General features: G+C 35.6%; 1 protein-coding gene across 5 annotated transcripts; it reads left to right on the forward strand.

The window, feature by feature from the left end:
- Positions 1 to 1,409: 1,409 nt before the first annotated feature.
- On the forward strand, positions 1,410 to 25,138 carry LOC125241947 (protein tramtrack, alpha isoform-like). 5 transcript variants are annotated; one of them, XM_048150664.1, is made up of 4 exons: positions 1,410 to 2,081; positions 8,563 to 8,619; positions 9,173 to 9,620; positions 10,439 to 13,780. In XM_048150664.1, exons 3-4 carry the CDS (start codon positions 9,233 to 9,235, stop codon positions 11,239 to 11,241), a joined length of 1,191 nt encoding a protein of 396 aa, XP_048006621.1. In that variant the 5' UTR covers positions 1,410 to 2,081; positions 8,563 to 8,619; positions 9,173 to 9,232; the 3' UTR covers positions 11,242 to 13,780. The 5 variants fall into 5 exon arrangements, with proteins under 5 accessions (XP_048006621.1, XP_048006618.1, XP_048006620.1 ...); XM_048150663.1 differs by lacking the exon at positions 1,410 to 2,081 and adding an exon at positions 2,387 to 2,552; XM_048150661.1 differs by having other exon boundaries at positions 1,418 to 2,081; positions 8,563 to 9,620.
- Positions 25,139 to 25,812: the final 674 nt, after the last annotated feature.

The following is a 25,812-nucleotide window of genomic DNA, read 5'->3' on the forward strand; positions in this document are numbered from 1 at the left end:
GATCGCAGTTCTAACCTAACCTAAACCTACTCTGTAAACTGTTTGTTTTGTGTGTGGTCACAGTACTAACCTAACCTAAATCTAATCTGTAAACTATTTTTGCGCGTGGTCACCTAGTTCTAACCTAACCTAAACCTACTTTAAAAGCCGTTCGTTGTTGTGTAAGGGCGGAGTTCTAACCTAACCTAAACTTACTCTAATATAGGATTTAAACCAATCGTGTTCCCTCTATTTGGCATACCTTTAATTGTCCGAAACGATTTTCGCATAACAGACTTCGCATAATCGATTTTCGACGAATGTTAATTTGGCAGAAAACTTATTTGACATAATATAAAATATTACTAATATTACTTTGTACGAAAATGAGTTCGCATAATACTTTTTACGCCGATTGTTTTTTATGAATAACATTGATTTGCAACATTGTATTTGGAATATTTCTTAAAATCAGAATAACCACCCATACTAAATGCAGTCAGGAGAGTCGGTTAGGTTAGGTTAGAACTGCGACCTCAAGAAATACAATATTTTGTTAAGAATGCACGAATGTCGGTTAGGTTAGGTTAGAACTACAACATCAATATAGTAGTATTAGCTATGATAAAAATTCTGCGTGATAAATTTCGACTAAACAATGTTATGCATAAAAACCACTCGACGAAAAACCTTTATGCACAACATAAATTCGAACAAACAAAAATATGCCTAGATAAATTATGCGTAACTATACTATGCTTAAAATTAATACTTCAAATACCCTCTTTTACGCTCGCGGAACCTACCCTACTACTTCGGTATTTTGACCGGTTAATCATTTTAGGTATTTTGACCATAGGGTATTTCAAATTTTGGTGTATAAAATTTAGGTTACATAGTTTTTGGTATTTCAAACATTAGGTATTTAGTCCAATAGGTATTTTAAATTTCGGTAATTCGTGCGTAGGTGAAACTTGCTTAGGTATTTAAAATCATTAGGTATTTTGATTTTAGGTATTTTGAACGTAGGTCATTTAACGTTAGGTTTTTTAATTTTAGACATTGTGATACGTACCCATATTTATGCCTACTATGTACCCGAAGTTTTTTGAAAGTTTACCTAATATAGATAAATAGAACGTGTTTCCAGAAACCATTCCTTAATGTTTTGAATTATACTTTTACGTATTACATTTCTAACTATTCCCTACATAAAATATTGATTACGTTTTATATTTGGATAGGACAACACGGACTTCACATCCAATCGTTCTGTACCAGTAATTCAGAAAATCTGTCACCATTTCTTTATAAAAGTATTAAAACGATACAGTTTTATATTGATATCAGTTATATTCGCAAAAGTCAGTGATGTATTAGAATTGCAAATAAGGACGCAGTATGTACGCGAGTTAGTAATCTCCTGCGTCCCGGCGCGCACGCGCACCCGACGCCGGCGCCGGCGCGACGTCGCGGTGCTCACGCTCAGGGCCCGCGCCGTGGACGTCCCAGGACATCGTCGCTATGTTGCGTGTTTTCCACGATTCTACTTTTGAAACTTTCTAACCCTGTGCCGGAGTGAAGCGGCAGGGAGGGGCGCGCGCGGGTGCCAGAGAGAGGGTACCGACCTCATTGCCCATTGCCACTCCTCCCGCCGAGGCGGCAGGCCATTTTTATCAAAAATACTTTCGTGTTCTGTATACGCGCGCGGAAAATTGTTATATTTCCCGAGAAATAAAAATATCCCCCAATATCCTCAAACATATTAGTAGTGTTTATGTTGATATCGTATCAATCAAATAATATTGCCGTTGATTCGTATCAAAACAACCCCTTATTTTATAAAAATAGTGATGACATTGTAGTTGTAAAAAAAAACCTGTGCGCCCCGAGATTTGTTTTCCGATTTAACTCGGGTGTGCTCGGTTGCGAAAAAGTGGCTGCTCTCGGCTATCTTCGGCGGCGATCGTCACAAGGAGGGAGTTCAACCCCGCCCGAGAGCAACAGAGATAGAGAGCAGTGCTGACATGGCGACGATACGAATGGATTGATGTTTTTCCTCGGAAAATTCATCCCTCAAACGACATCACGGTCATGTTCAGGTAATTGTAATGATAAAAATGTGTTTATAAAAAACAATGCACGAGCGTCCTCCCCGGAGACAAGTGCTTATGTAATAGCCGTATAAATAATAGGTACAATATTGATATACGGGTAATAGTTCCCAAGTAGGACCGAAAGGTATTTTCCCGGTCGGAGAGGAAATCAATAAATTTCTACAGATCAATATAATCGTGCACCCCGCGCCGAATATATCCTCTGCCGCCATTTGAATGATGACGGCGTATTTTTTGTGAGATATTCGAATCGGAGCCGCTGCCGGAGCGCTGCGCTCGGCTCGAGGCGAGTCGAGTCGGTGTCGGGCTGTCGGCGCTCGGCGCGCGGGGTTGTGGCCGTCACCGTCAGTCGTCGGGTGAGCGGGGTGCGACGCAAACGCGGACTCGGACTATGGCGGAAGGGCTGATCCTCATTCCCATAAAAGGGTCGAGTTGATTGTGGTGTGGATACGTTTGGTATGTTTTCTAATATTAGTGCAGTGATATTTTATGAATAACGCCTATTATCTTGACGTACCGTTCGAATCGATGTGAATATCATAGGTAATAATGCCATTGTGATGACGTAATGTAACGCGCTCGGCTGGGTGCGTAGTAATAATTCGAGCGCCCGTTTATACCGCGATAACGTTTGTGGTCAGCAAGCACCTGTGTATGTGGAGCAAGTAATCGTGTTTTTTGCAATTCGTACATTATGTTTTGGATTCCAATCAGATTCTGATTGGATTTGTTTCGCGATTTGTATCGTTTGGCGTTTATGGCATATTTAAAAAAATATATTAAGTAGGATAAGATATGAGTATTCATGTTATTATTTTTGATGGTTCGTTGTGTTAGCGTAGTGACGTGAGCGTTTTGTATGGAGGCGAGCCGGTCCGCGGGCAGGGCGCGATTGTTTTCTCACTGGCCGCTGGCCGTCGCCGTCGAATGTCGCGCCGCGCCGCGCCGCGCCGCGCTGTGCGCTGTGCGCTACCCGAGCGATACGATACCTACTAGCTGCTCTGCGCTGCTTGCCACTAGAAGCGCCCTCAATTCATTAACTCTTCAATTATTTCAAGTCTTAATGTGTTTCAGTTCAGTCATTATCCACAATAGCAAAAGCGGTTCCCCATATTTCAAACCAGAATTATAATTAATAGAGTGGGTAGGTAATAGTAGGTATGATTTGTATACACCTATCTACTTACCTAGCTATAACACAAATCAAAACATGGTATTGTTAGCCTGTCTAAATAGAGCTATTTAAAAATAAATAATTATCATTACGATTTTCGACCTAGCAAATGGAACAAACAAATTATTGTAATTCAATTGTTTTATTTGAGGTTACTTAAACATCGAAATGTTATACACATTTAAAGTGTAGGAGGAAATAGACTTCTCGTATATTTTCTAAATCTTATGCATCCTATTGTTATTAACACAAAAGCCAATAGAAATCTAACTCGAAGGCATGAAGGTCATTATTACAGCATACCTACCTACCTACGCCTTAACCGACATAGTTCTAGGTGTCCTAAGCTTTCTTGGCGCTATACACAACATCCTTACCGCCTTCAAGGTTTCTTGGTCAAAGGGTTTAAAATTAAACGTGATGCAAATATAAGGTGATAAATAACTATTGTATTAACTTAGAACAGCCTGTGTGCAATTTTGCGGACTCAGCGAACCGATTTTTAAATCTCGACCGCTCGACTTCGTGTGGTCCCCATCAATATCGACTATCTACATAATAATAAATAATACTAGTCATTTAATTCTTAGATACTAAATAAGTAAACAGTAGGTACTTATTATTTAGGTGAGAATAACAAATAGATTTCTAATTGCTGTCCCTTGTCTTTCAAAACCACAAATTTTATCAGTTTTTCCACTGTTGCTGAATAAATAGGCAATGCCATATATCGATTATGATACTTATTTTGGAAATTAGGTATAATTACTTATATGAAAAACATGGAATACTAATCTACATTTTTTATTTTAGTTTTTCTTTATATTTTCAAGTACGAGTACTTATGTGCCTACTCCCGTTAGATATTCAGTTAGGTGGTTAGGTACTTATTATAATGATAGTTGGTTCTTTTCCTCATATTATTATGAAGTAATAAGATGTTACGAAGTGTTGACTAATGTAATTTCCTCATTTTATTCAAATTTTCATATTATTTGCCGATTGTATTTGCCAAATAGCTTTCATTATTAAATGCTGTAATATTAATAGCTGCCTATAGTAGTGAGTTATAAGAAGTTCATTAAGAAAAAGTTAATTTCAATATAAAGTTGATCACGATTTTTATTTCATAAACAATAAGGTATATAAAGGTACCTAATACAAAACTGACAGCAATTAAACTTTCTTAACTAGGTAAGTTTACGCTACAAAGATTAGTAGTGTCATTCCATATTTAATTTCTTAAAAAAGTAGCAATAAATAGAGAAGAATGGAAAAAGAGGAGGGATTCCTTTGCCCAGCAGTGGGACACCGCGCGCAGGCTCTGAATAATAAATAATTTAACTCTACATTTTTTAGGGCTTCGTCTTTAATATACATATTAATATTGGTATGCATAATGCATATCAAATGTCGCAAAAGTAATATAAGGAATATTGTCGAACACAACCCCGTCCGTCAAAAAGTAGCAATCTATATTTTTAAAGCTGTAATTAGTTCTTACACTACAAATGCATAGGTAGGTAGGTACTTTTAACAGCAGCGGCTGGTCCATACCTACAAGCCGATACCCACCGACTTGCCTAAAATTGATCACTAGTAAAGTACCTAATGTAAAGGTGTTTCTTTTGGCTCAGTGTTGCCTAACAGAAATTTTCACCAGCCGCCACTGGTACTTTATAATGAAATATTATACATATATTTTTTTACAACAATAACAAGTCCCAAAATATAATTACAGAGCTAATAATATGAAACCCCATCTGAGAAGAAATGTTATTAAATGTGACGTTTCATGCCTAAAGGGTCCTTATGCTCCATCTGCAATAAGGACAAATTTATGTTGGAATTTGAGAAGTAAACTTGCTTGTTGCATTTTCACAAGGAACTAGGGAAAGCCTAACGCAAAATGGTAGCGGTCTTAAATTATATAAGTTTTATACACCGTGTTTCACTTAACACTAAAAACCTGAAAACAGTTTGTTCAGAATCGAGAGTAGAATCGATTGAGCTATATCTTGATGGGGGTAATATTTTTATTTAAATTAGTATTATTAGTTATTTTTTACGTGCCCATTCTATTGTACTCGTAATACAACATTGTGTATATCGCATTGCTAGAGGTTGTTTACCTTTTTTCAGTATTTAGGGGTATACTGGCCGGTTACTTGGACGATTATTTTTTCCGCTACTAGTTTGACGTTGTTTGTCAGTTTAATCTTAATGTTTATCATAAGTCATAACAAATTGAACTCGTACCTAATTACAACCTTGTCATTTTGAATATTGAGTTTATTTGCTTACTGCGATAACCTGTCCAATTTGAAGTTTACTGTGACAAAGCTTTAGTGTTTTACAGTGACATCTTAGCTGTCTATTGGTAAACCTTATGTCGTTGCAGTAACGTACACAAATAAATAGTCTTATGGTTTATGATGGTAGTTAGCAATTATTTTATTGAGTGTAGAGCTAAAAGTCAAGTAGAGCTGTACAGAAAATTAAAAATTCAATTAAAAAAAAAGTAACGATCAGATTAAAAGATGAATACTCTAGATGAGTTTAAAAAAATAAAAATCAGTTGGGGTGTCTGAGGTTTTGAGTGATACCGGAAACACCGTGTATACTACGTCACCGTAACCTATGGACGCCTGCAACTCAAGGAGTGTCACATGCGCGTTGCCAACCCATTAGAAACGTGTACACTCCCTTTTGCTGTGTTAAGTAGACCAGGTACACCCTTTTGCTGTGTTAAGTAGGTTAGTTACCTTTAAGAGGATACGGTAGCGAAAATGCTAAAATGGAAAGGAGCCCCTCTTTCAACTTGGGAATTTTATTTAAATATACAAGTGTTATTTAGATTTATCGAAACAAAATTGTCCATTAAGAACAACTCAGTCAAAAGATATTTCAAAAAAATCTTTGAAATCGAGGTTCCGCTCTCGACTCTTTCCTCCTTCAAAACTTAATCAATCGGAACGAGGATCGGAATTGAGAATCTGTATCACAATGAAATAATCTATGTCGGACCGTTTAGCTTTTTTGGTTAATTGTTACCAATCTTGAGTATCACACCTTTTTTTGCGCCACAATGAAAAAGGGCTGTTTTTGGAAATTTTTGATTGGCTCTAGAGTCTTTAAAAAGCAGAATATCAAAACGGTCCGACACAGATAAAAAATAATAACAATCTGTGTTGAAAAAATCATTGCCCTATCTTCAAAAACCAGGGAGGAAATAGTCGAGAGCGTTTGTATGGAGAATTGACCCCTATCGTATCGCCTTAAAGGGCAAATGTGAAAAAATAAAACAAGTTCTATGTAGCTGCCGCCATTATGCCTCATGTTCATGTACTATAAATACTATTTTAGCCGACTAAGGACCCTTGTTTGTTGAAAAGCCACATGATTGCTAAGGCAGACTCTGACCAAAACAAAAAAATCACCAACAATATTTTTTATTTATTTTGACTTGTAAGTAGACATTGATAAATAAATATTCTATATCTTGAAACTATGTGCTAGGGCACTAGATTTTAGTATAAAATAAGGTAATGATAATAGCTAGCTGAAGTAGGTATTTTTATGCGTCGGGAGGGGTTAAAAAGCCCTCGTGCGATAACCTAAATTATCTTGCGACTAGATTCGTTTACATGTGAACATGGTTTATTCCCTTCTAATTTATTTTTATCCTCCAAATTTTAAAACCCTATACGTTTGTACTTGCCGAAATGTATTTTATCTATCTCCTAAGTAATAGGTACATTTTTAAAGTTTTTTTATTAACCTGTGTCATGTCATGTTATGTGATATATTAAATTAAAAGGCTTATTTCAAATATTACGAATACATTATTTTTATTGTTTTAGTTCAAAAAGTCTCGAAGCTCTTTAAGGATTCAAGATGAAAAATCCTCTTTATCGCGAAAACTATTGAGCGTAAAATTTTGAAATAATAGTTTCCTACTAGTCAAATCAGCTTCTTTTTATGACCTGTCAAAACGATTTGCTAGTATGTAATTAGTATGAAATACTGAGGAGTGACGTCACGGTTAATTCATTTACTTTAAATCTTTCTTTTTGACTTATTAAATAGAAATTATATTTAAAAATAACTACTTACTGTCCATATTTTTCTTCCAATTATGTGGTGCTTTATTTCGTGCACTGCATAAAATATTTTAATTTAAGTATAGGAAACTAGCCTATTACAGGAAATAACCCTATATATGTGGAAATAATACACGTACAAGAATCTTGGTATCAGGCGTGGGTCAGATTTCGGGAAAAAAATGTAAAATTATGTGAAGAACACAAATTTATTTTATGAGTCCTCCCTCTTAGTAGTTGCGAGTGAAAGGTGTTACGATTGGGAGGTAGTTTTTTTGTGTATCGAGGAATAATGGGATTCACAATTGAGGCTTATTCCCCTTACACAGCGTATAATTAAAAAAATGGTGTAGCATTTCCATAGTTTGTATTTGCAAAATATGAGCGTGTACAGCATGTTAGGTTTCACAGAGTTAGTTTTGAGCCAAACAATTGAAAACGTAAAGTACAAGATCACATACATACCTAATTAACTACATTCAAGTTATATTATTAAATTAAAACGGGACTTAATCGCGTAAATCCATCGCGTATCTTCGTGGAATCCAGTGATTAGCAAGTGTAAACGTGAGAAAACTTCCCGTCTCATATACCATCGGATGTCGTGAGTGTTGTATGTAGGCAGAGTGGCAACCCTAGCGTAAAAGTGACTGATGACAATCAAGTGCGGGTAGTTCGAAAAACTCGTACAGCTAGAAGATGTTGATACAACTCCCAGCCAGTCTACCCGTGACCACGGACGTAATGTCATGTCCGAAACGTCGGGTTAAATATAAAACGTAAGTTTTACGCGATTAAGTCCCGTTTTAATTTAATAATATGAGTGAAGATCGTGTTAGTTTAAATCAATATACATTCAAGTTACATTTTAAGAACATGACTATAAATAAAATAGTGACATATACCAATAACGACCACGTATTATTCTTAAGAGGTACATATAGGTATTAAAAAAAGTTTGATGAAACCATTCTAATTAATTTACATTTTAAGTATTAAGTTTAGTCTCAGATTCTGTTTGATCTCTTATAAAAAAAATGAATACTATCACTAATGGATATTCCCACCTCTTTAGAACATTTTCTATTGACGTCAGCTGAAAAATAACTACGAGTATGCCTATTGTATATATTTTACTATCTATCAAAACTTGTCCAATGTCGCTTACACTTAATTCTCTTTTTTTCAGGTCCCCTGCGCTCGTCACAAAATCTGCGGAACGGAAAATAAAAATGGATCTTAAAATGTAAAAACTACTATTGTTGTTATATTATAGAATTGTTCTTGGAACAAGAGAAAAAAATACTTATGTATACATTATAGATTGTTGAAATTAGATGACAAATTCTAGAGGGTGAATATATTCCTAACAAAGAGGCAATTATACAGACAAAATGGCTTCACAAAGATTCTGCTTGAGGTGGAATAACCACCAGTCGAATATGCTGTCTGTATTTGACCAGCTACTTCACGCTGAGACCTTCACCGACGTTACTCTAGCAGTAGACGGCCAGCTACTAAAAGCCCACAAAATGGTACTATCAGCTTGTAGTCCGTACTTTCAGGCTCTTTTCGTCAACCACCAGGAAAAACATCCCATTGTCATTTTAAAAGACGTTCCTTATTCAGATATGAAGAGTTTATTAGATTTCATGTACCGAGGGGAAGTGAGCGTCGACCAAGAGCGATTGACGGCATTCTTAAAAGTAGCTGAAAGTTTGAGAATAAAAGGACTCACGGAAGTGAACGAAGAAAAATGTGATATTCCGGCTCTTACAAATTCTTTAATTCAACAACAGCAACAAACTTCTGCCTCCGCCCACACCCCTCCACCACAGCTTCACCGAATACATCCCTACATGCAACAAAAGAGACCAGCTTCGGGCATGCCAAGCGGCGGAGCACCCCCAAATTTATTAATGCCTTTGCTCGGAAATGCTCTAATGCAGCCTAAAAGAAAAAGAGGCAGGCCGAGAAAACTAAGCGGGAGTTCGAGTGACGCCCTGACGACCGCAGCGAGTCCGCCGGGAGAGTTCATACCCGAGTCGGCCGCCCACGCCGCCTCCAACAGGCCCGGTGACCAGCTGATCAGAGGGTCCCCGGAGATGCTGGAGGTGAAGATGTCGATGGAGGGGTTCAGCGCCGAGGACGGCGCGACGTCGGGCGGCGAGGAGCTGCTCATCGACGAGGGCGAGGACGCGCACTCCACAGACGCGCAGCTGGCCGGCAAGGACTCCGAGTCTGCAGGTACGTCTCTCTCCTCACTGCACTGTCTCACTTACATACGATTATGTTTGGTTCCTAGGTGGCGTTCGACACCTGTTGTAAAGCTATGGTTTATTGATATAACTCTACACCTGTTATTCATATTATTATATGTTCACCATCCCGAATCATATGAAGAGGTTCCCCGATTATTTCTGAAAACGTTAATCGGTTATTTTATACATACTTGCATTTCTTTTGTAAATACATAATTTTCCTTTCCATTGACCTAACACTGTTTAGTAACAGTTAAATTATTATTGAAAAAAAAGGGAAAAGCTAATGGGATATAAGCTTTGATGTAGGGAAATATTTAAGTGAAAAAAGTGAAGTGTATTTTGATTACTTATTTACATACCTATTTAAAGTTTATCCAAAAGGGGTAAGTGATATCTATTAAATTATTTTTGACGTATTCAAGTAACAAAAATGCTTTTTCTTCTATCCAACAACAGTAACTATTGCTTGCTTTTCTGCTTTTGGGGAGAGCTATTAGAGGAATGGCCAGGGGCAACTCGGTGTGGTATAATGGTTTGGGTAATATCATTTCTTCTCCTTAAATTTCTTTTTATTACATATCATTTACATAAACATGACGATAATTAAAGGGAAAACAAACAAGGCTTATTCCCAATAGCTTTCCTTCATTAAAAGCAATTGGAAATATTTTAAGGACATCTAAAATAAAATCTTTAGATTCATTACAAAGCGCTGCGCCAAAATATTTCCAATCAACATCATGACTTTATAGAAATAAAAAAGAGAATCCCAAAATTAGAGCTGAAATTATAACATTTCAGATCCCGAAAAAGCGTCAAAAGGGGAATTACACCAGAATAATAATTCCACAAACGGGCCGACCCTCTCTATCGAAAACGGATCCATAAAGCAGGAGCCCGCGGCCGCGGCCGACGCCACCGACGGCTACAACGACCCTATCGAGTACAAGTACACCCCCGACCGCAGCCGCGACAACTCCAACTCGAGGGACGACCCCATCAAAGACGCGGACGACAAGAACCGACTGGGCAGAAATCTAAAGCCAAAGAATAGTAAAAAACTACTACCCCAAATGTCAAAAATTAGAGCCCGAAACTTGTTCAACCAGCTCTCTGGCCTTTCTAACCTGAACCCCGCTCTCAACAGTTTCGAGAAGTTCGCACCAGAAACCGTGCTCATGCCGGCTCTCGCCACGCAGCTGTTCGCCGCCGAGCTGGAGCAGAACAGCCTGAGCCTCACCAACAACGAGGTGGCTGACCTCGCGCAAACCAACTGGGAGCATCGCATATTCCCTTCTCCTATAAGGAAAAATAATATGCCCAACTTGGGCAACTATCACGAGGAGACCAACGAATCCGTCAGAGATTACTGCATCAAAGAAGGGGAAAACGTTTTCAGATGCAAAATTTGCTCTCGAGTTTATACTCACATTAGTAATTTCTGTCGGCATTACGTCACTTCTCACAAGAAGGACGTCAAAGTTTTTCCATGCCCTATTTGCTTCAAAGAGTTTACTAGAAAAGATAATATGATTGCGCATCTAAAAATAATTCATAAAAACCAATCGAACGCAAACGAGCAAATGGCTAAACAGGAGTCGTAGAAGTCGTGGCTTCCTATTGTTGTACACAGAGATCTGAGATGAGCACGAGCAGAGGGTGGTGCCTGGTCGCGCGGCTTCAAGAGGATATTATTATGATTATAGTTGCATTGAGTAGGTTTTGAGCTCTAGTTTCAAATATATACATAAATCTATTTAACAGTAAGTTTGTTGATGTAGGTCGATGAAAGAGTTGTTATATTTATTATTATGTTCAAATTCATTTCTCAGAGAACTGTCTTCAAAGAGATTTATGAATGTTTCTACTTATTTTACTTGTTATTTCGCACTTATGTACTTGTTACTTAATTTTATTACTTACAAAATTTCAGGGTACAAAATAATTACTCAAGGTGATCGTTTATCAAATTGTAGTCTCCTAGATAACCGCATAATGATGTGCTAACATTATTTGCAATTCTCATTGAACTGAATTAGTGTAGGTTTCTTAGTTGTTTATATTGTTCGTTTATCGAAGACGCGAATAGAATGGCGCGTCAGTAGTAGTAGTTAGTATTTATTGTGCCGAAGTGGCTCGGCCAGCAGAGGCTACCGAGCGGCACCCGCGCCCGCGCGCGTGGCGTGCGCTCGCCATTCTGTGCAAACTCTACAGCGCAGAGAACTAGTGGTTTCAATTATAAATTGCATTTTCATTTGACTTGCCTTATTAGTGATTTTAGATGTAAATAACGATTTGACTTCTTCGAAGTAAAACTCAACACAGGCTATGATTTTTTGTCTAGGACTTGTTAAGATTATTTTATAATAGTTTATTAAATGTTGAAAGCTTTGGTTGTAAATGTAAATGTTATTCATTACAGATACATAGTAGAGAAATTATTACCTATGTATGATGTGAATGAGAAAATCTCAAAAAAGATTTTCACAATCTCAATAACAGCGAAATTTAGTTGGTAGACTTGACATAGTTAAGGATTGAGTTCCTGAATATTTATTTAAGAAGCTAAGTAACAGCCCCAAGAGAAGCCGCGCCCGTGAGCAGCGGCAGCGGCGGCGGGCGGTGCGCGCGCGCCGTCGTCGCGGTGTCGCTGTCGGCGCGATGTGCTCGCGCACTTTACTAGGTATTCACTCATTTCAGTTTAGAACCGACTAGGTGCCTGCGTAGGTGCTAGTTTAGAAGAACCAATAATAATACGTTATCGATAATTTTATTATCTTTCAAAGACAATATTATGACGAAGAGAAGTATATAACAATTATATAGGTCACTACTAATTACACCGATTCGCAGCGTACAGAATTAAATATAAAATACCAGATGTTTATAATGTTAATCTGTAAATATTATCTTTACAACAGATGTTGTAAAAGTGATCTAAGCAAGGTGCTTTGAAAGAAGTTAATAAATGACAGGAATCATGAGATGATTTGTAAATTCTATTTTAGTAGAAATTGAATGCCTTAAATATTGAATAAGTAACAATACTTAAAATATTAAATTAAATCTAGAGGCAAAATGTAGTCTTCCATATATCGATAGCGACACTTTATCTCGATTCAGTCAGTAAGTAAGTTCACAATATGTCGCTTCCGACGATGGTATATAGGTATTATTGTTCAAGGGATACCTAATACTATAAAAAGCCAAGATCAGCCTTACTTAAACCATGTGATGATGACATTTGTGTGGCATGAGGCGGGACAATTATCTAGGTGGAAACCTTAATATCGACGCCTTCGTACAAACGTAGTTTTATATTAATATCCTCACCAAACCACATAGCCAACCTGCCAATCGTTAACGCTACTAGCGAACGAAAATGTCACGTCGCACTAACATCGAAGTGTAATTGGAGCGTTTTGTTATCGTTACACAAGCGATTGTCACCTTGGCTATGCACCCAACTCACCACTAACCCCAATCTATTAACTTTTAACCGTATTTCAATTGTAACGTATAGACTCCTCTTAATGTAGGTATCTTAATTTCAATTTAAAGCTGAATTGAAAAACTACGTTTGTACCTATATGTAAGGATATGATCCTGTATGGAGCGGTGCATGTCGGGTATTGATAAATATTACTTACCTACTCGTTGATTGCACAGCGACTACATATATGTTTTCACATCACCCATTCGAAAAAGAGCTTTTAGTCCCCTTATTAGGAGGGATCAAAATGTCAACTTTCTCTCAAGGATAAAATTTCATTTGTCATACATTTTTCAATTGCTTCAATATGAATTTTATATATTTAATAATAAGTCCTTTGGTCCAAAATAATTTTCTCATTGGGTGATGTGAAGTTCAGTAGGTGTGTGTCACATGGCAGAAAACTTATTTGCGCCTTGGACGTTAACATCTGAATCCTTCGCTTTGTTCAAGATTCGATGTACGCTCTCTGTGTAAATATGCAATTATGCTCCTATGCTTTGTGACCAAATCTACTATTAAATGACGTTCCTAATATAGTCTGCAGTGGTTGACATCAGTGACAAATTGCATTTTCTTATATTCGCTTCAGCAATATTTTAACCACTTGTTAATTTCCATACAAAATATATTTTTTATTAGTACACTTGTTTTCTGTTAAAAATTGTGTGTTTTTTTAATGTTTTAACTCTTACTGCTGCTTTATATAATCTGCACGCCAAGCGAATACATGTCATTGTATTTCCTCAATTGAATACTTGTACTTAATCCTGTTTTAAACGAAACTTTACACTCTGTTTCCCAGAGGTGACCCAGCTTGCCCGCTAATTTATTACTAATTATTTATATTTCCGGATTATAATTTTGCCAATATGCCGCCTGTAAGGGCTCCGTACACCACAAGAAGGGCTTAAGCGCCTCGTTTTTTGAAGGCACTTAAATCATTTTTGAGAATAATCGATATTCTGAACAATTCCTAAAAAACCGGCCAAGAGCGTGTCGGGCCACGCTCAGTGTAGGGTTCCGTAGTTTTCCATATTTTTCTCAAAAACTACTGAACCTATCAAGTTCAAAACAATTTTCCTAGACAGTCTTCATAAAGTTATACTTTTGTGATTTTTTTCATATTTTTTAAACTTATGATTCAAAAGTTAGAGGGGGGGACGCACTTTTATTTCCTTTAGGAGCGATTATTTCCGAAAATATTAATATTATCAAAAAACGATCTTAGTAAACCCTTATTCATTTTCAAATACCTATCCAACAATATATCACACGTTGGGGTTGGAATGAAAAAAAATATCAGCCCCCACTTTACATTTAGGGGGGGTACCCTAATAAAACATTTTTTTCCATTTTTTATTTTTGCACTTTGTTGGCGTGATTGATATACATATTGGTACCAAATTTCAGCTTTCTAGTGCTAACGGTTACTGAGATTATCCGCGGACGGACGGACGGACGGACGGACAGACAGACATGGCGAAACTATAAGGGTTCCTAGTTGACTACGGAACCCTAAAAAACGAAACGGAAAGTAATTTAAGTAGATTTCAAGAGATTTGGTAACTCCTTTCAGCGGCAAAGAGTGAATGTTGAGTATTTTTTTTCCTTTTAAGTCCGCCTTACGCTTGACTGTAGATTTATCAATAGGCTTTCCTGTGTAATCCATAGATTGAAGGATATCTCGTGTATTGTTTTTTGAAAATTTTACGCTTAGTAGTTTCGGAGATAAAGCGGGAAGGGGGGGTCATTTTTTACCTATTTTCTTAAATTATTATTACAGAAAATATTATTAATTACAGAAAATGGCCAAAATAAAAGGGGGAAAAGTATAAATTTCAAATTTGTGGGGTATCGTTAGAAAGAACTCAAACTATACATATCAAAACTATTTTTTTGGAGGAAATGTTTTTGGAGAAAAATATGATTTTTTTTTACTTTATAAAAAATCCTTCCAGATTTACATTTTCAATTTGAACACTCTTGCGGGTATTTATTGTACATGTATTTTTTACAGAATAAAAATGAAAGTATTTGCTTTCAAAGAGAGGAAAAATGGTTAAAATCGGTTCACACAATAAACAATTATCCCATAAAAATCATCCTCCATACTAGCTCGCACACATTAGTTTACTTAATTTGCCGAAAGATATCGCTGTACGTTGAATGCTCATTTCCTCGCGTTTTTCCTGATATAATGAGGTCGCTTCAGGAGCGTCCTTACATGTCGTAAACTATTGAAGTCGAGTCGTGATTTTTTTTGGACGTTGTCCAACAATGAAATTGTATATTAAAATATTACTTATGTGGGAATTGAGTCTTGAGGGATTTAGTCAAGTTTGTAGAGTTATATGAATAACATTTGATGATTCAATTCAACTATTGAAAGTTTGTACGGAACCCTCTAAAATTTGGTTGACCGTCTAATATATTACTCGGTGGCCTTAGCACTAAGCTAAAGTATTATTGTTTACTTACGCACATAACATACGAGAAATATTTCAAACTTGGAACAAAACTATTCAACATTCAATTCAAATTAAAAAATACTTAAAATAGACACTTACCCAATTAGACAATAAGTGAATTGAATCCACAAATCAAATCTAATATTTTCCTATTATGATTAAACTTAGCACTAAGAAGTAATTGCAGTTTTTAAAATCGAAACTTCGGAACAAAATGACGAATTTTTAACCGCCGCCTCAAATCTCTCAAAAGAAGGTGGTTCTCAATTCGTCTGTTTTTTTATATTATTTTTTAATGTTTGTTCCTCGATATCTCCGTCGTTACTAGACCGATTTTGAAATTTTTTTTTTTTTATTGAATGTATATGCATACAGATTGGTCCCATTTTTCTCAGAACCCAGTTCTGATGATGGGATCCTGGAGAAATCGAGGGAACTCCTCAAATCTGAAAGGCATACATATGGTGATTTTTGTGTTTTTAAAGAAACAGCATGCAGTTACGTACGGAACAGTGACATTTGGTGCAGTGGAACTGCTGATGATGATCAGAACGGAACTCCTCAAATCTGAACGGCACTCTTATAGTGACTTTGGTATTTTTATATGAACAGCATGCACTTAGGTACGTCCAGAATAGTGACATTTGGTGCAGTGGAACTGCTGATGATGGTATTGATGGTCAGAACTGAACTTCTCATATCTGAACGCCACACTTATAGTGACTTTGGTATTTTTATAAGAACAGCATGCATTTAAGTTCAGAACAGTAACATTTATTTAGTTATGTTTGTTAAGCATATATATTGAGTTTTCGAGTAAAATTTTGTCAAGCTTCGATTTCTTATAATCAATCGGATTCATGAGGGAATTGAGGAAACTCCTCAAACCTTAACGGTACCTATAGGTGTATGTACGGGTTAGCAAACCTAAAACTTATTACTTATCTTATGCTTGTACCTTATAAATATATTTACTTCATTTACTCTTTTGAATGACCGTAATGAAGGGTTTTATTCATTATTTTTGCTTGCCATGCATTTGTCACTTATGTCAACGGAAGTTTGTGTTGCTTATTAATGAAATAAGGGAAGCCCGAGATGCACCGTGCGCGAAGGTAACGCCCGTGGCAACGGTCGTGTCGTGTCGTGAGGCTGGCATACTTACCTACATGTCACTCAGCGTTGGCAGTCGAAAGTTATATATCAATTACGTTTACCTACCCTAAAACCGAGTTTCTAGTAACATAAAGTAGGTCCAGGAAACGCTTGCCTATTAGTGTGCCTTTACTTGTACATTAAATAATAAGTTAAATATTTATTGACTATATTAGACTATTAAGAAATTTCAAAGAATGTTATGTAAAATTATTTATTTTAATTATTCAGAGTTTACAATATACTTTAAGAAGCTTCCATAGGAATTTAGACACCATTTAGGCCCATGTAGAAAATATAACGTTGTACTTATCTAACCGTAAGAAATATATCATCTCATGTTTCCGACTTAATTTGGATATCGAAAATGTTACAAGATTTTCAAATGACCTACCTAAATTATAAAGTCAAGGCGACAAGTCTTGGTGAAATCAATATTAAGACTGTAAAAATTCTTAAAAACGAATTTAACTTACCTTTCATAAGCTTTTATACAATTTAAACGGGGAGATGTTTGAAAGGTACTTAATGGGGACAATGTAGGTACGTAGGGTGAGGCGATCAATGAACATTAAATCTCATACTTATGTAGTCAACCAGTGCCTAAGCATACAAACCTTATTCGAAATTTATATTCATTATCTAATTTATCGTTCTTGTCCTTATTCGTTAAGATTTTTTATTTTACTAATTAATAGATTATATTTACTACGTCGATTGGATGTTATTTATTACATATTATAATATCATCAATTGGTGCTAATTATGCTTAAGAAATGTTACATTAGATGTAGCATTTAAAAGAAATTTCCGTATATTATTTACTTATAAAATTATTGTATGTCTTTTTCGTTGATGTTGTTATATTTGAAAGCATATATCTATCTATCTTGTATCATTTGTCGTCAGGTGGCATTCACATAGAGATGGAATTTAAATTTTATATAGAGACCCGTTCATAGGAACAGCTCGATTCAGTCATAATAATGTGTGTGAATATTTAAATAACTACACTTGTATTTAGTTACTCAGAACAAATACTAGAAATGATAGGTAAGACTAAATCGCAGTACCACTGTTGTTAGATGACACATATTCGATACTGTAATGTTGATTATCACCTCCCTAAAGCAATAATTACTTAGAATTATACATACAATTAAAATTATTACCACTTACATGATTCATGAAACATGTTTATTGACATTAAACACTTACAATAGGATTTTAAAACTTATCGGAAACTAACAGTGACATTACTTACACAGTAAGCGTAGAGTAGATGGCAGTCCATAGAGTACGTATTGAGAAACATATTTGCTGGAATACATGAGCTAAACTGAACATAAAGCACTCCATTCATACCAAGTGTAGGTTGATCATGATCTGTATTCTACGGTGTACCCTTATCACGAGTTTGGTATTGACGTGACACATCCGATAGCGTGAGCGTATAAGCTATGTAGACGTTAACGAACAAGTCAATGTCACGTCAGTGCCAAGCTCGTGGTAGCTGCACTGAATCGGTTGCTACAGACTACGGTTAACTTTATCTTATTACTCTGTATGATCTCTACTAAAAGATAATATGTATCACAATTGATTCTGTTATCCTTCATGTGTGGACTTCATCAAATATTCATCATATTATATATTCACAAGACCAGTGACGGTATCAGTAACAATACATAGTTAATCAATTATGTATCTACTATAAAATTATGTAAATGGATGAAAAAAAAAATAACGAACTTGATCTAAATCCGTCCAAATTGACGTGTAATAAATTTAAAAATTGTCATTATAAATTGCTGAAATGGTTCAATAAAATGTAATTTTACTTTTTTTATAAATGTAGAATAAAAGGTGCATCAGTAGCACATATCTTAAAATAGTCAACGTACTGTAGTTACATTATACATATACATAGGGTACATTTATTACCTATGATGAAACTTAATACTCAAATATCTAAAATATACCTATTAAATAATCTGTCTGACTATGTGATTGCGAATAATAATGACGATATGTTTTAGTTTAATGATAGTTATGAATATGATCCATTTCAGTACTGAACCGATAAATATGTTTCTCAATTTTATTGGGACACACTTGACATACGGCGTACGTACTTACCTACTGAAAACTTAAATACTTATTAACTGTTCGTGATATAAATTTACTTCACACAACTACATACATACTTATTATGATAATCGTAGTTTTAGCCAAAAGAACATTTTAACAGTTTTTTTAATTAATTTGCACTTAGACAATAGCCAATGCAAAGAGTAATGTTTAGAGACATTTTAGAATGACCGTTACACGACATAGCATTATTTGTTAAAGAAGGAATAAATATATAAGGTGTTAATTACTATTTTTAGAATCTTTAATGAAAGTAATAAAGTTACAGCAAAATATGAATCTTTTCAATTAATGTTATTACTTTGTTTTGTTTCATTTGTTGTTGTTAATTTAATTCAACCTTTTTATTTATTTTTTCCAATGTTAGTAATATCGGAATATATTATAATTTATTGTGATTTTTTTACAGTTCTTGTCATACAAGACAGGAATTGAATGACTACACTTGCCGCATTATTATTGTCTTTTATGTGGTCGTATGTATATTGATAATGGATAATTATGTTTAGTAAAAGACGTATCAGGGACGTGGAGCGTCCGTGGTACTGGCTGCTCTGGAGAATGGCAGGGCAGCCTTGTGTCTGCCGGTGGCGATGGCGCTGTCTCAGCAGGCTAATTGTGAAACCCAAACAATACCCTAGTGTAATTTGAACTGTTAGTGTTATTTTAAATCGGGCTGATGATCCCATCATCGGTAATTTCGCAATTATCCTGCCCCACGCCGAGAATCGTGATGTCTACTTCACACCGAAACGGACTTCTACATGTCCTACTTATATCGTTATTGTTTTTGGCAAACAATAATGATTTACTATTTAATATTATGTAGTAGCAAAGTAACAACACGGGTTATTAGTAAAACATAGATTAAACGTTAAGTTATTTATATTATAATTAGAGATAAATAGTGTTGTTAATATTTGAGTGAATTTCAATACTTAGAAAGCTTTATTAGTCAGGAAAGTTACGAAGAGAGGACTGTTCAGGTATGTGATCACAATGATGCTATCTCTGTTCGTAGCGGTAGCGGTAGCGGTGTGGCGGGCCCTAGTGCTAGAGCTAGATGACTTCATTCAGTTCGCTTTCTATGTTGCTCAAACCGACGCTATGTGACAAAGTATTTTGTTTCAGTACAAATTATTGCTTTGTTTGTTATTTGTTGATCCTGTAGTAAATATTGCAACTTATCCATGAGGCTAATTATTTCTGCTCATTTTTTGTCGAAGATTATAATTATTTTGTATTTTAATTTCACAGCCGTATTAAACAGGGCAGCTTTTCCTAGAGTCTGTAAGCTAACACCAATGGTACAATTTATATTATTTTTACATCTTTGAGCCCACCTTATGTGATCTTAAGAACTAAGTTTACTGAAGTGTTATTTTTATACAACGTACAGTACTTGCCGAAATAGTTCCAAATGCAAACACTTGAGTCCTATTATATCATAGATAATTCTGTTCTTTTTTGTTATATCATTTTTAATTTATTATTTTAGATTAATTAACTTAATAGAATAGGTTTGACTTTTTCGTAAGTTTATTACAATTTTCAAATATGTATTTAGTGTTCTGAATTTTGTTTTGGGTATAAAACTGTATTGTTAGGAACCATCATCATTTTGTTGGACTGATTTTTGTCAAATGCATTGTTTATTTTATTTCCAAATTTATTTTTCAATTGGTTGTAAGTAGTTGTATTTTATTTCGGTTATTTCATGAACACGTTTTTGACCTGAAATAAACTTATATTTATGAATGTTTGCTTGAAAAGGTGCTAAAACAGTAACTATAAAAGCAAAAAAACTTGTTCATGAGTGTATCCGTTTATGTTCATTGTCTTCTTTTAATAATAACTTGTGGTAATTTATTTCGAAAATCAATTTGAACAAATAAAGGTTTATATATTTTGGTCGATTGTTTTTTTTTCTCATTGTATTAGCTTACATTTAGTTATCACAAGGCACACGCTTTTTGTTGTATAGAGAGTATTCATTAGTTTCATTACTTATGTTTTCTATGATTATTAAATCTTCACACGCATTTTATTAACAATGACAATAATATATTTCAGGACGGGCGTCACCAGATTCCGAAAATAAAGATGCAAGGTATGTCCATTCCCCGACAAACGACGGGCACAGCAAGATCCGCGTGAACCCGGCCACGCAGGCGGCGTCGACGTCAGGCGACGGCGCGTACGCCGAGTCGCTCAACAACAACCAGGCGCGGCCCGCCGTGCGCCGCCGCATCCGCCGCCGCGCCAACTCCGCCTCCAACGACCCCGCCGAGCAACTCACCGAGATGTCCGTTCGAGGACTCAATCTCTTTAGATACGCCTCCGTAAACGAAGGAGTCTACCAATGCACCGAATGTGCCAAGGAGAACATACAGAAAACTTTCAAAAATAAGTATTCATTCCAGAGGCACGCTTTCCTTTACCACGAAGGGCAGCAGAGAAAAGTGTTTCCGTGTCCTGTTTGTTGCAAAGAGTTCTCTAGGCCGGATAAGATGAAAAACCATATGAAGACTACCCACGACTGTTACGTGCCAAAAGACTGCGTGTATCCGCCGAATGCGTACTTCATGTTGCCGGGGATGGAGGCGCAGCTGCCGCCCGGTATCAAGCTGGAGGCGCTGGGCGGCGCGCCGCACTCGTCGCCCGACCCCGCGCAGGTCTGACGCGCACCAATCGCGCCCGCGCCGCGCCGCACTCGCTGACCTCGCGCAGGTCTGCATGTGTACTAGGCGAGCCCGTCCGGTGCGACAACTGAGCGCATTTAATCCATCTTTTTTATCTCGGCTTAGTATTAACATTACGTATCTATCAATTCCATACAAATTGTCATTGCGCCTCGAAAACCTATTTTCACATAGTTTCCTAATTTGTTTTGAGTATATGTATAAGAAGAATGAATTCAGAGTTCAATAGAAGTAGTTATTTATTCTATTTTTTGAGTAAAATTTTAATGTACTTTTACTAGCTGCATTACTACGCTAAACTTTTTTCCAATCATACTGTTATGCATTTAATATCTAACGTTCGTTACATAAAGATTATAGGTACTTGTTAAAAATTACGGTTGTGCAAATTATTAGTAGACAATAATTGTTTGAGGCCAGTTTCGCAATAATAGCAAAAGCGAGTTATTGTAAAAGTTAATGTGTAAGTAAATAGCATTAATGGATGCTGTACAAGTCTGATTCGAGCCTTCCGTGCAACAGTTCTGTCCACACGCTGAGCGCACATTCCGTGCTGTCAGTGTCGCAGCTCTGAAATATATAAGTACTAGGTGTGATACCGTAAGACATAACCAAAGACTGTAATTAACATTTTAAACTGTTTTCACAATAGCAAGTTAACTAATCGCGATCTACTTAAGTCTGAAACCAGAGTAATATCTCGATAGAGAGAGACAATGGAAGCCATGTAGCAACTAGTGGGGCAACATTTTGATACAGACCGCTAATGCTCATGACTGTCTTCAATTTGGGTGTACGAGTAGGTATGTTTCGACAAGTAGGCCTAGTTATATTATACGTATACCCATGTGACGTTGATATAGATTAAAAATCTGATATAGATATTCACAGCACGTGTAGCGATTGCCTAATTCAGTATACATTTACAGTATATGTATTTAGTATTGGAGTCTAACTAAATTGAAATTAACATATGAAACAAAAGATGGATTATCTTTGGACTGTAAGTGCCTTGATGCCTAGAGTTATAGCGGAAGGAATCACTTTTGTCGAAATAGATTATAATTGTTTTTAATTACTATTCATACTCTAAATTTTTATCTAATAAAGACTTATTAATAGAAGATTTTATTATGTAAATGTTTAACTATATTAGTGAGTCTACAGTTGATAAAATAACTATTATTAAGCAACTTTGCAAGAGTTATATATTTTCAGATTTATCCATTATCTAATACCGACCTAAGTAGTTAGGTACTGAAGTAAATTAATGATAGTGCCATAGCACAAAATATAAATGTTGTATATTAGGAATGTTTCCAATTCTTATGAGTATTCCCTTTTAACGATTAGTAAGGTAGATAGGACCGAGGTGCGCGCGCCGCACCGCGTCGCGTCGCATCGCGCCGCACCGCGCCGCCGCGCCGCCCGGGCGACAATCACCAGTTCTTCCATTAATAAGGAAAATCTAATGTTATACTTTAAAATAATTACGTTACGACTAATCTCCATTCTAATGTTAAGTTCTTTGTTGTGGAGATGATTAAAATACGAGCGATTATTAGGTAGTAACCAGAATTTTAAATTGATTAATATTGTATACTTTAAAGATGTTAGTTACAAATTGAGTTTTTGTATTTTAATAATTAGCGCACAAGTTTAATATAGCTTATGTTAAGTTTATCATAGAGTTTGGTAGGTCACGTTCTTGTATATAATTAATGGTATAGTTAGTTGCAGTAGTTTAATAATCACCAAGAGGTATTAAACGCGAGGCAGTCGCGGCTGCCGCGCAGTAGGTACAACGCAGCGCCAAGCTAAATTTGGACTTTCAATTCTCCTCGTTATTTTCTTTATCTTTATGTGTTTTTTTTTTCACTACATATATTTTACTTTTGGTTATCCTTACTTACAAAAATATACTTAACCGTACGGTGGAGTGTTACTTTCTTCTCTTTTTTTGTAGTATTTTATTTTGTGATATTAGTGCTAACTAAGTTGGCTTTCCTGTTCATTGTTGAGTTATTATATTTCTTGTCTTTCACCTTAATCCATGCTGCAAGGCAGCGAAAATTTTAAATTCGACAAAACAATTATTATCTTTTGATAGTACCTAAGTATTACAAACTAATAAATTCACGAATATTATGACAATATTGACAATCCTATAAATTAGGTATGCTTCTAGTAAAGAATTAGTGGGTAGTTAGCAGTAGACTGTAAAGCAAATGACACTTAGTGATCGATCGTCTCTTGCTAAAAGACATCACCGTCATATTGAGTATTCTGTTATGAAATCTACTGGGATACCTTTTAAGTATCTGTTTTATTTACTATTCTTGTTATTTTCATTATTGAACCTTTAAAACGCGTCAAAATGTATGTGAGTTGACATTTCGTTATAACATTAAAATGTTAGCAGATTTCAAATTATTTAATAAGATAACATTTCAGATATGTAAGTAAAAAGTAACATACATACTAAGATTCTAATCAATAGATATTACATATATACATAGTGAATGCATATTTAACATAAATAAGTACTTCACTGAAATAAGTAGGTACTTACGTATTTCTTCAAGATCTGCGTTTAGACATATTGTTAAAATCATAACAGGTACCTATATATATAGCTTATCTCTCCCCGTAAAGAAATATATGCAATTTTCAGCATACATTTAGTTACAAAATGAGGATCGTCGGTGAAAGTTATTTTTTTTACGTCTTAAGTGCAATTTATATTAGTGTTGATTTGTTTTCTATATTCTATTGATTTTAGTTTACTAGTGTGCTGACCAGATTTATAACAATATATTGATTAAAACAGCTTGTTCAAAATATAACTACAAAAAACATATACATACTATCTCCTCTTAAAAATACTTACTATTTACATATGTTTATACAGATATCTATTCTTAGAGTCCCTTTTAAAAAAGGATTTCTTTTGTGTATTAATTTTAATTAATTATTATTTGGGCCATATCCTAATAAAGGAAAACCGTAAGTTTATATGGGTACATCTCTACCTATTCTCTAGCCAGTTTGTAGATGCGACTCGAAACAAAAACGATTCGCTATTTATGTGGCGTAGTGATGTTATATTAAGTAAACCTCATTTTCCAAAAAAATATAGTTGGTATTATAGCAACCAAATCCAGATACATTGACAATTGCCGTCCTTCTCAGTTACTCGTACCTACGCTACTGCTGAGGATGCGCGGCTTGAGCCATACGACCCTTCTAAAAGCTAATTTAAAGTCAGTTTCAATAGTAGTGACAAGCCTGCAAACGGTTCATCCGTTGTATTTACATAGATAGGTAGGTGTATCTAGCAATCGTTTTAAATTTTTAAAGCTTTAACGATTAAAACTGATGTAAATTAAACAAATGTTTATTTTATTTTAACAAGAAGTCTAAAATACTTTTTTTATTATAAAAATATAACTATTTTACCATCGTCAACTCGTTAAATAACGTGAATACATGTAACACTAAAAGTAATCCAAATAAAATATAAACAATATAACTTGTTTTATTGTGCCTTTGTATAAGTTTGATTACATCCTAAGATACTGCAAGAAGAATGAAAAGAGATTTGTTTCTGACCTAATATAGGAGATAGGAGAGAACAGCGTGACAGTCATAATTGCGTGGAGCGGGACTGAAAAAAAAATAGCTTCCCGCAGTGCCGGAATGTAAAACACAATCTGATACTTGCTCTTCATCTTAATTCATACACTTAGGGGGGTCCCATTTTTTCAAAATGTTTGTCCACGGAGAGCCCGTTTATAAATAACTAGCTTTTGCCCGCGGCTTCGCACGCTTTAAATTCAACCTCCATACAAACTTCCACACCCCATGTTAGAGAAATGGGGGGTTAGAAAGAGACAAAAAGTAGTCTATGTCACTCTCCATCCCTTCAACTATCTCCACCTAAAATCACGTCCATTCCTCGCTCCGTTTTGCCGTGAAAGACGGACAAACAACTTTTCCATTTACAATAGAGGTATGTATTAGTATAGATGTAAATCAGTTTTTTAGAAATTTTAGTCCATTTTTAATTTTTATTGGTATCACTACACATAGAGATGTGTTTAAAGAAACGGTAAGTATGGACAAAGTGCGCATATCAAAATACCTAGAATAATTATTAGAACACCTATAATATTAAATAACTATTTAAAAAAAGCATCATCA

The sequence above is a fragment of the Leguminivora glycinivorella genome, chromosome Z (genome assembly GCF_023078275.1).
Source record: "Leguminivora glycinivorella isolate SPB_JAAS2020 chromosome Z, LegGlyc_1.1, whole genome shotgun sequence".
Taxonomy (NCBI): Eukaryota; Metazoa; Arthropoda; class Insecta; order Lepidoptera; family Tortricidae; genus Leguminivora; species Leguminivora glycinivorella.